Source organism: Tachysurus fulvidraco, chromosome 16 (assembly GCF_022655615.1).
Source record: "Tachysurus fulvidraco isolate hzauxx_2018 chromosome 16, HZAU_PFXX_2.0, whole genome shotgun sequence".
Classification (NCBI taxonomy): domain Eukaryota; kingdom Metazoa; phylum Chordata; class Actinopteri; order Siluriformes; family Bagridae; genus Tachysurus; species Tachysurus fulvidraco.
The window spans coordinates 20,137,683-20,157,097 of record NC_062533.1 but is presented as its reverse complement, the minus strand read 5'-3'; the positions used below and the strand labels follow the sequence as shown (position 1 = coordinate 20,157,097).

Genomic DNA, 19,415 nt, shown 5'->3' with positions numbered 1-19,415 from the left:
AATGGGCTTGAAGACCATGGGTATAGGACGATGCCGAGGGTTGAAGAGACGCTAGCCAGTTATCTCTCCACTGCATCGCCCGCATGGAGAAAACCTGCCCTTCCATCCAAGCCATGTAGGACCACCTCGGCCATTGTGGGTAAGGCCTATGAGGCAGAGGGTCAAGCGGGTGCAGCGCTGCACACCATGGCGGTCTTGCAGGCCTACCAGGCTGATCTGCTAGCAGAGCTGGATGGCGGTGAAGGGCTGGGACCTCAGGCGGTGTCCGAGCTCCGCCGCGCCACTGATCTCGCGCTCCGTGCCACGAAGCAGACGGCCCGCTCTATAGGCCGTACTATGGCTGCGCTGGTTGCCGCAGAGAGGCACTTGTGGCTTAATTTGACAGGCATAAGGGAGAAGGATAAGTCCTTTCTCCTGGACGCCCCAGTTTCACCTCAGGGCTTGTTCGGCGACGCAGTTAGTACTGTCGTCGACAGGCATCAGGAGGTGAAACGCCAGTCAGCGGCGTTCAAGGAGTTTCTCCCTCGTCGCGGGGAGCAGCCTGGGCCATCATCTAGCCGCCCCCCCCCTTCTAGCTCACTCAGGGCAGTGAGAAGAGCTAGTGTGGCGGCCCGAGCCCCCCCGTCTAAAACTAGGGAGGCCGGTTCACATGCCCGGACCCGGACCCGTCCGGTGAGAGAGGACCTTAGGTCTGTCCTCTCAGCCAAGCGGGCCATGAAGGAGTCCTGATGCCCGAGGGCAGGGGCTCCTGGGAGCGCCCTATTCAGAGACGTTCCCCCTACTGCCAGCCCCGCCGCCTTTGTCGTTTCGGAGGGCAGTGGGGCCTGTGTCGGCTCCCCTTTCTTGTGCAGATCTTCCCGGGTTCGCGCCTGCCGGTGCGCTGTTTCAGGGCGCCCGGGAGGTCTGCACAAGTTTGACGCCACTGTCAGGCAGCCTGGCAGCGTGGAAACTTCTGCCAGGGGTGTCTCAGTGGGTCCTGAATACTGTGGAAAGAGGGTACAGGATCCAGTTTTCCTCACGTCCTCCGTGTTTCCAGGGTGTGTTGCCCACAAATGTGGGCGGGCACCAGGCGGCGTTCCTCCGGGAGGAACTCCTCTCACTTCTGGAGAAAGGGGCCATAGAGCATGTTCCCCTCCCAGAGCGGGACTTCGGCTTTTACAGCCGATATTTTGTTGTTCCCAAGAAGGACGGGGGGCTGCGTCCGATTCTGGACCTGCGGGCTCTGAACTGTACTCTGAAGACTTACAAGTTCAAGATGCTCACGCTCAAAATGATCATGTCCCAGATCAGATCCGAGGACTGGTTTGTCACGATCGACCTCAAGGATGCTTATTTCCACATAAGCATTCTGCCGGAGCACAGGAAGTTCCTCAGGTTCGCTTTCGGGGGCGAAGCGTACCAGTATCGTGTCCTTCCTTTTGGCCTAGCCCTTTCACCACGCACGTTCACGAAGTGCATAGATGCTGCCCTGGCACCATTGCGTCTCCAGGGTATCCGTGTACTGAACTACCTGGACGACTGGCTCATTCTTGCCCAGTCGGAGGCTATGGCAGCCAGGCATCGAGATGCTGTGCTTGCCCACATGAGGTCCTTAGGACTCAGGCTGAACCCAGGAAAGTGTGTGCTTTCTCCTTCTCAGAGAACCACCTTTCTGGGGGTGGTTTGGGACTCCACCACGATGCGGGCACATCTGTCTCCCACCCGGGTGGCCTCCATCTTGTCGGCGGTGAAAGCTATTCGGCTAGGCCGCAGCCTCTCTGTTGCCGAGGCACAGAGGGTGCTCGGACTCATGTCAGCAGCAGCCAACGTTATTCCTTTGGGTCTGCTTCACATGAGGCCATTCCAGCTCTGGCTCAAGGGGGCGGGCTTTCATCCTCGCAGGCATCCCCTCAGGCTTATACGGGTTATGCGCCATGGGCTTCGTACCCTCCTTATGTGGAAAAGACCCCGGTTCTTGGCCTTGGGTCCCATTCTAGGGGCGTGTCACCGTCGCAGGACTCTTTCGACGGACGCCTCGCTTTCGGGCTGGGGCGCAGCCTTAGATGGCCGCCCGGCCCAGGGTCTATGGGAGAGCCCCTGTCTCTCATGGCACATAAATTGCCTGGAGATGAGGGCTGTGTTCCTAGCGTTGCAACACTTTCTCCCGCACCTGGAGGGCTGTCATATCCTAGTGCGAACAGACAGCACCGCGGTGGTGTCCTATATCAACCATCAGGGCGGTCTGCGTTCACGCCCCCTGTTCAGGTTGGCGTGGCAGATTCTGCTCTGGGCAGAGACCAGGTTTCTTTCGCTAAGAGCGGTTTTTATCCCAGGGCGTGTAAATCGGGAGGCAGACTTCCTGTCGAGGCAGGTGCTGAGGCCCGGGGAGTGGCGTCTTCACCCTCACGTGGTGAAGTGAATCTGGCAGATTTTCGGCCGGGCGGAAGTGGATTTGTTCGCCTCAGAGGAGTTGACCCACTGTCCGCTGTGGTTCTCCCTCTCTCACCCGGCCCCGTTGGGCCTGGATGCCCTGGTATGGACGTGGCCGAGGCTCCATCTGTACGCCTTTCCCCCGGTAGCTCTGCTCCCGCAAGTCCTAGCCAGAGTGCGCCACGAGCGGGTCAACCTTCTCCTAGTTGCCCCCCGTTGGCCCTCTCGGGTTTGGTTCACGGACCTAGTCTCCCTCCTTTACGGCACTCCATGGGAGGTTCCCGTCAGGAGGGATCTCCTCTCTCAGGCGCAGGGGGCAATTCATCACCCCCGCCCCGAGATGTGGAAGCTTTGGGTCTGGCCCCTGAGGGGGACCAGCTCCTAGATGCAGGTCTCTCAACTGAGGTGACAGAGACTCTGCTGAATGCTAGGGCTCCCTCCACTAGGAAACTGTATGCTCTGAAGTGGAGGCTTTTCCGCCTCTGGTGTGACGAGCACTCTCAGGATCCAGTTCACTGCCCGGTTGGTACAGTGCTGGAGTTCCTGCAGTCTTGCTTTTCTCGGGTCCTGTCCCCTTCTACTCTAAAGGTGTACGTGGCCGCAGTTGCCGCGAACCACGAACCTGTCCTTGGGGCCTCCTTGGGTAGGCACCCTTTGGTCTCTCGCTTTCTGCGTGGTGTCAGGCGGCTGAGGCCTTCCTCTAGGCCACGCCTTCCTTCCTGGGACCTCTCCGTGGTCCTGGAGGGGCTGTTGGAAGCCCCCTTTGAGCCCTTGGAGTCAGCCTCTGAGAAGTTTCTGACCCTGAAGTCTGCTCTGCTTCTTGCCTTGGCCTCTCTCAGGAGAGTCGGGGATTTGCAGGCTTTGTCGATCGCCCCCGCCTGCCTAGAGTTTGCCCCCGGTATGTCCAAGGCTATCCTGCACCCCAGGCCAGGATATGTCCCTAAGGTGCCCAGGATGGCGGGATGTCCAATCATCCTGCAAGCCTACTGTCCCCCGCCCCATGAGTAGGCGGAGCAGGAGAGGCTGCACTTGCTTTGCCCGGTAAGGGCCCTGAGGACTTACGTCCACCGCTCTAGCTCGTGGCGTAACTCCTCTGCCCTTTTTGTCTGTTTTGGGGGCCGGAATAGGGGTAATCCAGTTTCCAAACAGCGCCTGGCGCACTGGGTGGTGGAGGCCATTACTCAGGCCTATGAGGTGCGCGGTCATGCCTCACCTCTTGGCATCAGGGCCCACTCCACTAGGGGTATCGCCTCATCCAGTGCCTTGGCCAGGGGCGTCCCCATTGAAGATATTTGTGCTGCGGCAGGATGGTCCTCTCCGCACACCTTTTATCAGATTCTATGACCTGGACTTGGACCCCACTCCAGGGTCCCAGGTACTGCGGGGCCTATGATGTGCTGTTCCCAGTCTGCTCGTGCTCTCTCACGGCCTCTGGCGCAGTCATCGACTGGTGCGTGGCGGCGTGGGTATTGGCATTCCCATAGCGTCAGCACTGACGCAGCGTCGAGTTCCCTCGAAAGGGAACTACACCAGGTTACGTATGTAACCCGGTTCCCTGAGAGGGGAACGAGACGCTGCGTTGCTGGCCACGCCCCAGGCATCCGTTCGCGCTTCCTTCAGACAAAGAGAGCTGGAGCAGCGTGACGTAGATGCCCTTATATGGACTTACTGGCGAGTAATTAACTCCGTCACGTGTCCTTTCCGAGCCATTAAATGGCGTGTGTGCACACAGAGCTTCAGACACAACTTCCTCAAAGAAGCATTCCCATAGCGTCAGCACTGACGCAGCGTCTCGTTCCCCTCTCAGGGAACCGGGTTACATACGTAACCTGGTGTAGATATGTTTTATTCAGGTTAATCCTTAATTGAGTTATAAAGTCAAACCTTTTGGAAGATATGAATCATTTAATTCCAACTGTGTCTCTGTTGTTAAGTCCTTTAGGGTGGATAACAGGCCTTATATAGTTAGAGCACAGTTTCTAGCACAGTCTGAGTAAACAGTGCTCTTAGTATTCTACATGATATTTATTAAAGACTTTTTATTAATAAAGTTAAACTTTTGTGTTTTAACCTGAGATTCTATTGTAAAGACATTTAGACTGTTAACATGACCCAAAATAGCTACAGTCTAAAACACTTTGAAACACTCGTCTCTGAAACTCAGAAACCACATGTTATTTCTGTTAAACTGAAACTACTGCATGGTGTGACAGAGAGCTGCTGCAGCTAATAACAATGACTGAACATATGACCTTTACCATCACTTAATATTTATAAGTCCTGTTGATTATCACAAAGAGGTGAAAGCCAGTGCCAGGCTAAAAATGAACCTTAGACAGCCGTTCACTCAACCATCATGTTCTCCAATGTTTGCTGTGTTTGCTGAAGCCTCCATGTCTGTGTCACATCTTGGCTCTCACTTTTAATTATGATGTCATAGTCTTCCTGGAGTTCCTGCCTGCACTTTGCACATAATGTACATATTGTCTTTAACCATCAGATCATTACAAGCATACCTAATCTATCATTTGAAAACTTCAGCAGGAAGGAATTAGTGTTAAGTCTATAATGAACACAGACATTACCCTGACCTATTAGTTTCTCAGGAGTACTTGGTTGCAGAATTGGACTTGACTTCAAACTGTTGTAGTCACACAGTTGTATGATGGCACTGTGGGCACATATGCACTTTGTTAGGGGGATACAGAACATCATCAGCCTCTCATTCATTCTAGTAGTTTTTTAATTAAGCTGTGTAAAAGTATATTATTAATTGCTAGTCCCACACCATACTGATATTAGCAACCAGGAGGTAGCCTCTCCAGAAGAATGTATAAGCACCTCCCACTTTCACAGAAACTTAGGAGCCTTCACTGAGAGCAGCAATATCCATAATTTTCTATTAGAGTGTGATCCCTCAGGTTAGCAGGGCAGTGGCTAGCAAAACTGGGCACTACTGCAAAATACACTTCAACATGTAGCCTGGGGCTGCAAAGCACCCAGTTAAAGTGTCTGGAAGAGTGAGGGCTGGCAGGAGTCTTATTAAAGATGTTATGTACTGGCAAGAGGAGGCTTACAAGGGCTAGCCAATGGAAGCAGATTAGCAAGTTAGCAAGAAAGCATGCAATGTCTACTTACTGCACTTCCATATCAGTTGCATCACCACACACACACACACCTACATTTCTCATGTAATAACAGCTTTATTTCTGAGAAACATAGATTTTTAGAACTCGGTTAGAAAAGACAGCAGGATAAAAAATCCATATCCAGACCATAGGGTGACAGCCATGAAAGAGAGTGACATCATTTCATTAGGGGAAAACTTTAGAATGAGAGCGTGAACCACAACTTCAGTATTAAAGCTTACACAGTGGAGCAAATAGGTGATGATTAGGTGTCATAGCTGCAAAGCCAAAGCTAATGCTAAGGTTCACTTCACTGGAACTGAGAGGCTCAAAACAGTTCCATCAGGACTTTGCCCCTGTACACAAAATGAGCTCCATGGACACTCAAGTTCTTTCACTCAACCTTATCACGCCATGTCTTCATAGAGCTCACTTTGTGCACAGGGACATTGTCATGCTAGAACAGTGTTTGTCCTTAATGTCTTACTTCCAGTGAAGTGGAATCTTAAACTACACCATTCATAGACATTCTAGACAAGTCTACACTTTCACCTTTGCTCTGTGTGCACGGTTTCTAGGGAAAGATGTCAACAGTAAGTTGTGAAAGTATGGTGTGAGTGGGTAAGCTAGCATCTCATGGTTTGGTTGTTAAATCCTTTTCACATGCTCCACTAATACCTGAGGTTTCTATTTTTCTGCTGTGACACTGGGGACAACAAAATGTTAACTGTTTCTATAAAATATAAAGGTTGCATTCATATTAATGCAAAACTTGCACACAAACTGTTGCTGAACTTTAACACCTTTGACTTGGTAAAAAAAACACACTGTCCTCATGCTGGTGTTTAGTTTGAGATCATCTCACACTAGACGATACATGGGAAAGTTAATAGAAACAACAAACCTACTAAAATTGTTTAGTGCTTAAAATAGAAACAAAAGCTTATTCTGTGTTTTTTGTGGCTATAAATGATGTCACAAGGCAACTGTGGACTGAACTGTAAGATTTGTTTATTAATTCTCTACTAAACAGAAATTTTAATACAACAAGTGAAGTCATTTAGAGACATCTGTGGGAATGAACATGTTGCTAAAATTAGCTTAAATATGAACACAAAAAATACACTGTGGTATTTGTGAAATTTGTTAATGTAAATAGTCTGAAAACATTTAAAATAAAGCACTTCTTGGCACATCATCGGTCTCAACATACATTTTTAATCTGATTTAATGTTCAGTGTCTGAAATGTAATTTCAGGTTAAACAGCCACATCTCATCAGTAATGTTGGTATCTTTATATTCAGCTCTCTTTCACTTACAGGCTCTTAATATAGAAGAAGAAGAACGCTTCAGTAGAAAAAACACAAAATTAAAAAATATAATTTCTCTATTTTATTTTAACTTGAACATAAACGTTAGCATAAACAAAATGCTAAGAATGAGAAAGAATTGGAAAAGAACCTAAAATGAAAAGGGATTTGAGGCATTGCCTGGGAATGTGAAAGAAAGTACATTTTATTTGTTCCTTTTGAGAAAGATTCCTCTGTTATGGAGGACATTTTGTTTGATTTGTTCATGTCTCTGAATGTGGAGAGACAAATAACATTTTAGGACTTTAAAAAAAACAACAACAACCACATAAACTGTAATTTCACCTCAATTCGGGTTTATGTGGTTCGGTTTTTTAAAAAGTCCTAAAATGTTGTTCTGTGACCTTCTCATTTAGACCTCTGATTAAAATCAGATTTTTAGATGATAAATGTTATTACAAGACAAACCTGCTCATCCATACTGCCCCCTGCTGGATCACTGAACACTGTGGAGCCTATTTCACCATCTACACACTGTAGCGTCTGGTACAGGTCATTTAGATTCCAGGTCCCAGGCACCCTAAACTTCGGCATCTAATCTTCAATCAACCAATGAGCAACCCAGTTTTACACACACACACAACTGGCTCCAGAATGACTGGAGCCCACAAAAAGACCAGAAAACCTTATGTGGCTTCTCTGATTGAACTCATAGGGGCCCCTCAAGCAGAACACACACACACAAACACAAACACACAAACAACACAATGAGACATTCCTTTAACTAATAAAACAAGTAGATAAGATACTCTAAGATTCTTATTCTTATAACCCTGTTGTAATGTGTTTCTTCTTTTAAGGCTTGCCTGACTTAAAATTATTTGCTCCTTACTTTCCTGACAAGGGTGTATGTTATTCATGTGTCAGAAACAACATTGTATTTAACATCAGTTATACTCTAATTACTGATCATGGCATGTTAATGTATACCTGTTCTAATGCTGTATGCCCCGGTCTGATGTCAGAATGTATACGAAGCTATCGTTTTCTTTTTACTTCCCTAATGAAAGTGGATTTTGTTTTATGTTTAATTTTTGTTTCTTTGCCTTTATAAGAACACAATATCGTATTAACATCAGTTACCCTTCGATTACTGATGTGTGTATGTAATGTACCGCTGCCTTTATACCGTCATTACCCTTCATGTTTAGTATCCAAATGACCACAAAATTATCGGTTACTCGTTTTTCAAACAATGTATTTTATTTGAGCACGAAAGGCGCCATACCGTCTTAATACACCTTGGATAAAACTTTAAACTCATCTAAAAGTTTGATAGCTAAACCACGCCCACAGACACCTTAAACAAAGGGAGTTTTTCCCTCCAAAAATCTTGACCGAAGTATTGGTCATCTCCCCAAAGATGGGTGGAGTTCGCGACCTTTAAATTGTCACAAACACCACTAATCCGTGGTCAGACTTTCGGAACAGCTTGGAGACGACTCCATCTTCCTTCAAAGAAGTTCCAGCAAGCTTCACTTCCAAGAACGACAACTGCTCTGATCTTCAGGAGAACTTGGAAGAACGTCTGACCCCACCCTAACTGACTTCAGAGATTTCTCTGTTACATCCGGACTCTTGTGCAGTAAGCCAATGCAAGTAACCGTTTCCTTTACCAACCAATTTAGATGCGTATTTTAAGTATGAACCTTGTATTGTGTCTTCAGGTGAATTTAAGTTTCCGGTGACGATTTCCCAGTTAGGGTGTGATTAATTTTGAAGTTTAAGCTTGCCATTCCTTTCCTTCCTTTCTCTAATTTCTTCTTTCCAGTCTCTTCCTCTCTTTCCCCAATTTTAATTTCTTTGTGTTATTTTATTTTCATCTTCGTTTTCCCTATTTCTTTTGTTTGTTTGTGTAGTTAGTTTTATCTTGTGTTTGTCTCATTCAGTAAATGCCATATTTTTGTGCCACAAGTGATTGTCTCTGAGTATCGCCCACAAATTAAGGTACCTGCAACATCTGGTCTGAACTACATGCTGTATTAAGTTAATTTAATTTAAATTACGGTATAAAGTAAAAGGGAAGCGAATCTTTCTTGGCCGGGAAGATACCGCCTTCATAGAATTAATAAAGGTTACACGGACTGTTTGCCGGACAAACAGACCAAATAAGTGTAACGTTAATTCCATTACCGTTAATTTCAACTTAGGTTAAAATATTTAGAAGTCACTATAACGCATTATAATTACTCATAAATATTTACCTTGCTTCGCGAGCCAAAATCGCTACAACACACACACCATGACCTACACCTACTTTACATTACTCATTAAATCCCACAACATTTAAAGGGGAAAAACTCCTTTTCTCTCGGATTTCGTCAGTGTTATAAAACCCTGCTAGTCAGTGATTGGAATGAAGTCATGAGTTAACCCTCTGGGGTCGACGGGCTCGCTGGCGTGTTTTTGGTGCTTTTTTCCTCTTCAATGTGAAATCCACTTAAAATACTCCATCATTCATAATCATACACACATGTAATACATCATTCGAAACTGTGAAGTGTCTACTTTTATTTGACTGCCTTCATAATAACAACAAAACGCTGTGCTTTTGGCAAATAAAGAAAATAACCAGGGTGTGCATTCAGACATCTCTGTGTGCTTGACCATCTTCCTGAAACACGTTACAAACATGAACTAATAACTCCGCCAATACTTATCACACCAACATGATACATATGTCTAATGAAAGCCTGAAATGTCTAATTAATTTAAAATCGAAAGCAAATATTGTCTTTTTGTGCAATCTATATGTAAGTTAAGAGAGGTTCAGTTTTTCTGGCTCGACCTCATTAGCGCTTAATGTGATCCCACCTACCGCGTGCGCCATTCATATGGAAATGACCTGACGCGGGCTATGCAAACAAGATCAACGCCCCCACACAATGGTATAAGAGCAAAAAAATTATTTCATTCATTCACTTATCGACATGCTGAGGAGATGAAACTCTTTACAGCTGAGGAAGCTCTACAGATGCTCCTGGACAGCGAGGAAGAGTTCACCGTTTCCTCAGATGAAGAGCAGGACTCCGACGAAGAACATTTGTATTTTGAAGAGCGACTTGATCCAGCTGAGGATATAATTTCTGAAGAGTAAGTTTTACTTACATTTGTTGAAATCTTGTGTGATGTAAAATTATATATACTGTACGGTATACAGACTATTTGCAAGCAGATATTCAGAGCGACTTTATAGAAACGTCTCGTAATTGGCAACTTTTATTTACCTTAAAATGTTAGTTCTTATTAAGCAATAAGCTGATTAATGTAATGTGAATATACAATATTTTATATAGCAATGTCACTATTTAGAATATATTTTGACTAGTGTTTATGTCTCAAGTAGTCTTGTTTACGTGACTATCTGTTCGGGTGTAAATGTATCGATGTGGTGTCGATGAGATGTAAATGTGCCCGGAGATATGTCATGTGTTAAATTAAAATGTTTAGACATAAATATGTCTGTTAATGGATCGTTAACAAACATATACAGCGCATCTCTGTACCCAATTATTTTATCTCAGCTATGCTTGACTGCCTTAGTTATTGCTTGATAAGTTTGTTACTGTCTCGAATACATTATATTAATTATTAAAAACTTTTGTAGGAATGTGGCTGCATCACTCTTGTCTTCACCTGCACCGGCTGCAACACTTTCACCTCCATTTGATGCTCGCACGGGGGCACGCAGCAACGAGAACAATAAAGAGTATGTCCACGTGTAACCATTTTTTTCTATTATGCGTGCAGAATATTTGTATTACTGATGTGGAAAATACACTATATTAATTGTTTTGTAAATACTTTGAAAAATACATGATACTAATTATGATTCTTTTTAGGAATGTGGCTTCAACTTCGTCTGACACTCGCACGAGGGCACGCAGCAACGCGACCGACATTCATCCTGTGTAAGCCACATTTACCAATTTTTATGTTCTCAGTATTAGTAATACTGGTGTGTTGCTTTGTACTTTGGAAATACATGATACTAATTATGATATTTTTTTAGGAATGTGGCTGCAACACGTTCACCTACGTCTGACACTCGCACGAGGGCACGCAGCAACGCAACTGGGAACAAAAAAAGTAGTATGTCCACTCTTGTACCCATTTTTCATTTATATTTTATATTAGTATATATTAGTTATATATTATTAATACTAATGTGTTGTTTACTACTTTCTAAAATACATGATGAGACTAATTCTGATTTTTTTTTTTAGGAATGTGTCTGCATCACCTTTACCTGCTACTAACACACGCCGTAGGTCTCTTTCAGTTCTCAAAGCAACTGAGACTAATGTGTAAGTACAGTTTATTAAAGTGTCACTGCTACAGTAAAATACTGCGTAATCATTTTATTTTATATTTTATTTTATATTCAAAATTTTTAAAACCCTAACCATTTATTTATTTATTTGTTTGTTTGTTTACAGATTTAACACTGACAGTGATAATGCACCTGTTGCAAAGAGACTCAAGACCAACATCCAGGCAAGCAGCAGGCAGTCCGTTCTGTCATGGAAAACAGAGACTGATATTGATGTGGTTCCACACACTTTGAGTTTCTTTCCTGCACGGGAACCTGGACCACAGCTGAGTCCTGCAGATGCACACACACCCCTGAGTCTCTTCAAAATGTTTTTCCATGAGAATGCAGTATCAACTCTAAGTCATAACACCAACGCTCAGGCTGGCCAGGGCAACAGCAAAGGGTTGCAAGTACAAATGGAAAGATGTCAGCACCACTGAGATGTACCGCTACATCGGACTAATATTTTATATGGCCATGGTAAAGTTGATCTCCATCAGGGACTACTGGAGACAGGACAATGTTTTCTCTGTGCCTTTTCCTGCCAAAGTAATGTCAAGAGATAGATACCGCACTATTTCATGGAATCAGCACATGAGTAACCCATTTTTCCATGTCCATGTCCTGCACCTGTGACTGCCTACAATCAACACATGGGGGTGTTGACCTTTCTGATCAGGTGGTACAGTACTACACTGCACAGCACAAGACAATGAAGTGGTACAGAAAGATCTTGTTACACTTCTTGGACATTACTGCCACCAATGCCTTGATTATGCACAAGGAGCTATATGGTAACATGACCCACAAACAGTTCATGGAACAGCTAGTTGTAGAGATCTGTGGCATAACAGATAAAGCAGAACCAAAACAGACCAGGAGTAAACATGTGCCAGTTCCGGTATCTCGGCCGACCACCAATGTAAGAAATATTGCCACTGTTGGTCGCCGGAAATGTGTGCGCTGCAAGACAGTGCATGGACACACCTTGGAAATGCAAAACATGTAATGTTCCCTTGTGTGTTCAGTTAAATAGGAACTGTTTTGAACAATGGCATGAAAACATTTAACAAATTTATATTTATATAAGTATTTAATTTATATGTAAAACCAAACTGTACATTTACAGCTGACATTTTGAATCATTGCATACAATAAAGCTTCTTGACTCTTGACTCTATTGTATTGTTCATGTTTTTTAACATTGGTAAAATACAAGTCTTATTTTGTCAAGTAGAGATATAAAAAAATCTTAAGTCTTTTGTACTTCATTGTACACTATTTTATTACACTACAAGCAAAAGATTTTCTCTTTAAGTCTCCCCACATTCATTCTTTTGTCAACACAATCCAGACTAAGCCATTAGGGGTTTGGGCTTCGTCAGGTGTGAATCATCAATATTCATGACCATTGACCCTCCCTTGCATATTGCCTTTACACAACAAAAACTGTCTTACAAAAGTTAAATCAATGTATTGTTTCATGTGAATGAGTGGGTAAAATGGTTTTCACATCTTTTTGTAGCAAATTATCAACTCTACAAGAGTAGAGAACTTTATTGTGTGTGAACAAATGTTTAGTATGTGTTTCCTGGCCTTATTTCAGCATCTTTTCTTTTTCTTTTTTTACTACCCATGCATAAACATCATTTACTTAAAAATACAAACATGTACATACATTTTACTTACATAATATTGTAGCCCAGTTTGTGCTGAATACAATGTTATGTGATATTAGCCATTAATATGTTTTGAAATAACTGAAAAAAGACCAAATGTAAGAGCATGTCAGAACCTCTGCCAGAGTCCCAAAATGGTCAGACCCCAGAGGGTTAAACATGGATTATTACAATAAAGCTTCTCACTGAAATAGACAGAATCTGTAAATCCTTCCTGATGAATTACATGTCACTATGAATCCCTTCACCATACAGGATGTTAAAATAAATTGCTCGACGTAGACAGAGTTTAAGACACAAAATATATTTTATAATATACAACTGAGCAGAATAGTTTGTAACTGTTTCTAAATTGTGTAGAGTTCAAACTGAAAGGTGTTAAAGACGTTTGTACTTCACATATTAAAAGCTGTTTTTCACACTGTGTCTTCCTGCATCTCAGTCAACAGGAAATAATGACCACTGGAGGGACTCATGCTGGTCTTTGTCCTTGTTTGCTCTCATTTTTAATACGACTCGTAGTGAAAGATGGAAGTAATGAACTTATGGGGAAATTAAATTGATGAGGTTTGTAGTTTGAGCCTTTAATATCCCCAGTCTGCTGTATATCCTCTTTATGCTTCCTTTGTCAGAGCTATAAATAATGTCAGATCATTAGAAGTCATGCCTTTGCAGTTTTTTAACCGGGTTTTTGTGTGTGTGAAGAGAAACTTTATTTATTTCTACAACTTTTATATTCATAAGCAACATACAAATTACACTAAATACAGATAATGTTACTAATCTAGTTACGATGGCGCTATCGACAGAGCGGACAGGAGCAGAGACTCTGGGAAAGAGCAGACGAGGAGGATTGTGTACAGCCATGGATGTATTCAATTCAATTCAATTCAAGTTTATTTGTATAGCGCTTTTTACAATAGACATTGTCTCAAAGCAGCTTTACAGAACATAAACATAGAGCAGAAGGTAAACATAAGGAATGATAAAGGAAATAATGAATAATAAAAGAAAAAGAATTGACAGAATAAAACATTCAAGATTATTATTAGATATATATATAGTTCACAATGACCTGTGGATGCTACCTCAATGCTGCAAGACTGTCTGCTACACTGACTGGGATCAGTTTCGCATGGAAATTTGAGACACACTGACCTCTACTCATTGAATTACTGTCATTTTTCTAAGCATAAGTCATAATAATTATATTCAGAAAAATGTAACAATATTTAATGTCTGAAAAAAAAACTTTACACATTACAATGCAAAAGCTATTAAAATTTAACTTACAGCAAAGTCTCTACTGTCTGGTGCTTTAAATTAGAAATATGATTTCTCTATTTTATTTTAACTTGAGCATAAACGTCTTCATGGGTATTTTTGGCTCTGGATGTTCTGGAGGATGAAGGTTTTTTAGCAAAACTCACAGCTGCATAGTTCAAGACATCATCATCAGCAGCAGTCTGATGAAGAACAAGAGCTGTTTATTAATCAGAGCGGATTAAAAGACTAAAATAATGACTACACTGATATTTAGGTGAATAGATGTCTATTAAAATTCTCTGTGCATTCAGATGTGGATTTATTTAACAGAACAGAATCCCAGTTAATAGAAGACTGGATTACCTGATTGGTGGGAATTTGATGGTTGCTTGATGAAGCATCTGAACAATAAGACACACAAGTAAAGATGAAATTCACATCATACAACAACTTTATACAATAACTCTATAAATAACAACAAATAAAAATAAACAAACCTTTTCTGTGATTTTTATATAAAACTCCAAGCAGAAGTGTGATTACGATAACAGAGAATATATTGGAGGCTGTTAAGGCAAGAATCCAGTTGTCTTCACCTGGAATGATGAAAATACACACAATGTATAAATCTACAACTTGTATAAATATTGTATGATTTATAAACAGTGAGAGGTTGTCACTATGGTACATTCTGTTATAGACAGTGAAAGGAAACCAAATTATTACCTGTTTCATTGCTGCTTTGTGTAGTTTTAGTTGTATTACTGTGTGTCGTCTCTTTATCTTTACAGATAAATCAGAAAAGCAGCAAATAAACAGATATGATGCCAAATATAAACACAGTGAAATATTCAACATTTAATACATATGTAGACATAATTCTGGTTAAAGTGTTGATCTGGAATTAGCAGGTTATCAGAGTAAAACTGTTTACCTGCAAATTGCAGACGTGTTCCAGATGTGAACTTCACTACACTTCCTTCCATTTTTCCACAGAAATATTCTCCTTCATCATCTTCTCTTGTTTTTTTAATATTAAGATCAAATTTATTGTCATTTACACTAATACTGAAACGAGCATCATTAAATCCATCTCTAAATCTGTAGCCCGAATCGTCCTTGTATGGTTTTGCAAAAAACTGAGGTAATTTTCCTGAAATCTGTCTGTACCAAACTACTTCTTTCTTTGTGACACTGCTAATGCTACACTTCATAGTTACATCTTCTCCACGCTTTACTGTTATCACGTCAATCTCCTTGATGTCAGAAGTTTTCACTGTAAAAATGTTTAATATTTAATGTCAGTAAATAAGTTAAATATAAAATATTATAGTTTTACATTAAAGTTTCAGAAAGTTACTCACCAGCTGTGAAGAGAGAAAAAAGAGCACAAAGAGCGACAAAGAGTCTGATCATCGTTCCTGTTCACACCAAGTGATCTAATGAACTTGTGTGTTCAGTACAAAACCAGGTCCAGACTCACACGTGATTGGATGATTTGAAGCTGTGGACTGATTTGATTGGTCCATTAGCTGTAATGAGGTGTGAAGCTCACAGTGAATTCTTGTCTATTCTGATGGTGTGACGAGTCACATGACTTTACAGATATGATACACTGGAGCTTTATCAGTCCTGTGTGCTGAAATCTATGTTGAGTTTATCTTCTACTTTGCTAACAATCAAACTAACTTTAGAGCTTCTAGTTAAAGCTTGAGCTCCTTTTGTACCTTCAACGACCATAAATATTTATTTACTTTCATATTTTTGTTGATTAATATACAAACACAATCTCTCAATGATTCCATCCCAGTGACAGAAAAATAAATTAAAACACCTCTGATATTTGTTATTTACATTTTGTTTATTTTGTGTATTTTATAATAAACACTAACAATAGCATGAAACATGACCTGGTCACCTGAACCTTGTTCAGACCTTCAGTCTCAGACACGTCTCAGTTTGAACTGGTGCGATTTGGGTGATGAACTGTCATACCACCAGAACTCACACACACACGCACGCACGCACGCACGCACGCACGCACGCACGCACGCACGCACGCACGCACGCACGCACGCACGCACGCACGCACGCACACACACACACACACACACACACACACACACACACACACACACACACACACACACAGATGACGTTTATACATGTTTCACAAAGTTTAAACCACACAGTTGTGTAAATGTCTCTGCACACTGTAGAGATGCTGGTTTCTTCTCACTGGAACTAAGAGGCCCAACACTGTTCCAGCCTGACAATGCATCTGTGCACAAAGCAGCTTCATGTAGACATGGTGACTTAAGGCACAGAGCTCAGTCTTCAGTCTTTAACAGTGTTAATAAGTGTCCAGTCTCAGACAGCTGACCTGGATCTGCCACCTGACCGACGGATGTGCAGGTGTTCCTAATAAAGTGAGCAGAGAATATAATTAATACTTACATGTCTATGACTAGACTGGACTCTGTTTGGCACGGTTTAGTGGGACCTGTGTTTGTGTGTGTGTGTGTGTGTGTGTGTGTGTGTGTGTGTGTGTGTGTGTGTGTGTGTGTGTGTGTGTGTGTGTGTGTGGACATTCAGTTATACACCCTCAAAACTCTTCATCAAAAATACATGTTGGTGTAAAAGATGTTAATAAAATACAACTATTATAATAATATAATAAAACCTTTTCTCACAACCTTTTACACATCATTTACAATGTAACATTCTTTTTCTTTTTTTCTTCTTCTACCTCACTGAAACACAGTCTATGGAGTCTTTGGAGGGGGGTATTTTTAAGGTCAACAACTTGTGGTGTGATTGGAATATTACACTGAGGCTGAGTTTAACAAACATCAACAAACCCAACCTCAGAACAGTAACTCCAAAATACTTTCACACATCAAATCACTCCTCGTCCTGCTCCTGCCTGCTTACACCCAGCCTCAGAACCACCCGGTGTTGGTCAAACCCATCAGATTCTACTGTACCAGGACAGTTTTGATCACAGTCACAGTGTCATAATCACACAAACATCTGCTTTTAATTACTGCAAACCACGAAAGCAGTAAAAATAAATAAATAAATAAATAAATAAATAAATAAATAAATAAATAAATAAATCCAACCCCTGACCACCATTATCACTAAATACTTTGAAAGGCTCATCAGAGACTCCATCTGTTCACTGCTGCCTCTCTCGCTCGACCCACTGCAGATGCTTTACCGTTACTACTGCTCCATTCACAAACTGCTTTTTCTCTCCCACCGGGAAACAGCACCATCCTGAACTGCAAAGCTGTGCAGAGATAGTGCAGACATCATCTGAGGTGAGCTTCATCTTCCAGTACATCTACACCAGGTGGTGCAGGCAAGAGACTCATCAGGCAGACGGTAACACAGCATCAAATCCTGCAGTGATGCACCAACCAATAACAGCACACTGACACAAACTACTTTATGTCCGATACTCTACACTGGCTGCTGACAAAATAACAAACACTTCTACAGAATTCTGACCACAGACATTACTACAATCTTAAACATTACTCAGTTCAGTTTCTCTGGAGTTACACACACAGTCTGACCAGATAGGATGTGTGACCTAATGGAACCATGTTCTCAGAAGTCCACCTTGTGTTGATTAAAGTGTTAAGAGTGAGCAGTGCGTGATCTCAGAGACGCAGTCACATGGGCTTTAGATTAGATAGTTAACTGTCTTAATGGTAGATTACAGAGGAATAAAAGTCATAGAGGAGCTCAAGAATAAACAAATCCTGCAGAAGGTGGATTTTACTGGCCTGTGAATGTCCTGGTCACTACAACACACTCATTACACAAATGAACTTAGATTAAGATGCTAACGTTCACTGTGTCGAGGTGATGAACTGTATTAATTCTGGATATTTAAATATTCTCTCTTTAATAATTGCTGAAGTTTCTCGATAATGAAATGTATCTCTGAGCTTCAACTTCTGTTCTAATGTTTTAATCCCTGGCTTTATAAAAGTCTAACATCTCTTTCTGTTGTTAAGTCTCTAAACCACAGAAGTATTTCCACACACACACACACACACACACACACACACACACACACACACACACACACACACACACACACACACACACACACACACACACACAAACACACAGGTATGATGGAACACAATCATCTCAAACTAACAGCGACATGAGGCCATTAAAGTGGGAATGTTTTATTTGTTTTCATAAAATTATTCACACGTCCCCAACATTGTAGTTCTGAAGCTGGATATCAGGCCTTACACAGTTAGAGCATGGTTTCTAGCCAGCTTTTGTATTTTGGTCTGAAATTCAAACATAAAGACATTTAGACTGTTAACATGACCCAGAATAAGTGTGTGTCTGAGCTGCTGGCTAAAACACCCAGCCTCTGAAACTCAGAAACCACAATGTTATTTCTGTGACCAGAGCCTGGTGTGAGAGAGATCTGCTGCAGCCAGTAACACTTCTACAAATGTGTTAAGAGCATTTTAGGTTTGGTCTGAACACTTCAGTTTCACATTGCAGAACTAATTTTAAACCGTTTATGACACAAGCTACAATATTGGGTGTGGTGTGGTGGGGGGTGGGGCCGAGTGCAATATTTAAAATATAATAGTTTGAGCATGTGTGGATCGAGTCAAGCAAATAATGATAAGGAAAATAATGATGATGTTTTCAGATTGTGTAGGAAACCCTTCCAAAATCCCACTAAGGAATGTGTTCTAGTTTGCACAGGTTAGTTTTGAAAACACAAGATCACCTATCAGAGTTGGTCTTACCTTGAACGTAGGTGTCCTTCGAAGTCCCTTGGTCTTCTAATAAAGGATCCTCTTGAAGTTCTTCCACCTAAGCTATTGTTTGAATCTTTAAATGAAGGAGTCAGACTTAGACCTTTTTGACTTTTCAGGATCCTCACAATGGGTAATACAGATAAATGTGTGTAATATATGTAAAATAATATAAAATTACAAATAAAATCTCCTTCAAATAATCAAACAGTATTAGAATAAATAAAAGTAATTAAAATGCAAAGATTATAACAAACCAAGAAACATTCTCCAAGTGTAAGCTTGCATTTATTTTCTGATACACACAGAGTATAACATGCACTGAGCTTGTCAACACTAGAATGCACACACAATGTAACTCAAGACGAGCTTTTATAAATTCTGTCTCATTACTATTACTAAGTTGGATTTCGCTGTCGAGTCTGGGCCCCCTTGGGCT

The 19,415-nt window shown here is 41.9% G+C and overlaps 1 protein-coding gene and 2 long non-coding RNA genes across 3 annotated transcripts; 1 reads left to right on the top strand and 2 right to left on the bottom strand.

Moving 5' to 3' along the window:
* The first annotated feature begins 9,849 nt into the window (after positions 1-9,849).
* Positions 9,850-11,845, top strand: LOC113647947. Its single transcript, XM_047801550.1, has 5 exons — positions 9,850-10,001; positions 10,516-10,617; positions 10,751-10,819; positions 11,135-11,215; positions 11,348-11,845. The coding sequence occupies exons 1-5, from the start codon at positions 9,850-9,852 to the stop codon at positions 11,661-11,663; spliced, it is 720 nt and encodes a 239-aa protein (XP_047657506.1). The 3' UTR covers positions 11,664-11,845.
* A 2,387-nt stretch (positions 11,846-14,232) lies between these two features.
* On the bottom strand, positions 14,233-14,674 carry LOC125138974. Its single transcript, XR_007138062.1, has 2 exons — positions 14,532-14,674; positions 14,233-14,368 (listed from the first exon to the last, which is right to left on the bottom strand). It is a non-coding gene; the product is annotated as an uncharacterized LOC125138974 (long non-coding RNA).
* A 683-nt stretch (positions 14,675-15,357) lies between these two features.
* LOC125138967 lies at positions 15,358-15,593 on the bottom strand. Its single transcript, XR_007138052.1, has 2 exons — positions 15,533-15,593; positions 15,358-15,444 (listed from the first exon to the last, which is right to left on the bottom strand). It is a non-coding gene; the product is annotated as an uncharacterized LOC125138967 (long non-coding RNA).
* Positions 15,594-19,415: the final 3,822 nt, after the last annotated feature.

Coding starts and splice junctions, on each gene's coding strand:
- LOC113647947 (XM_047801550.1), top strand. CDS start 9,850: ATGAAACTCTTTACAGCTGAGGAAGCTCTACAGATGCTCCTGGACAGC. Junction 10,820..11,134: donor GCGACCGACATTCATCCTGT/GTAAGCCACATT, acceptor TTTTTTTTTTAG/GAATGTGTCTGCATCACCTT. Junction 11,216..11,347: donor AAAGCAACTGAGACTAATGT/GTAAGTACAGTT, acceptor GTTTGTTTACAG/ATTTAACACTGACAGTGATA.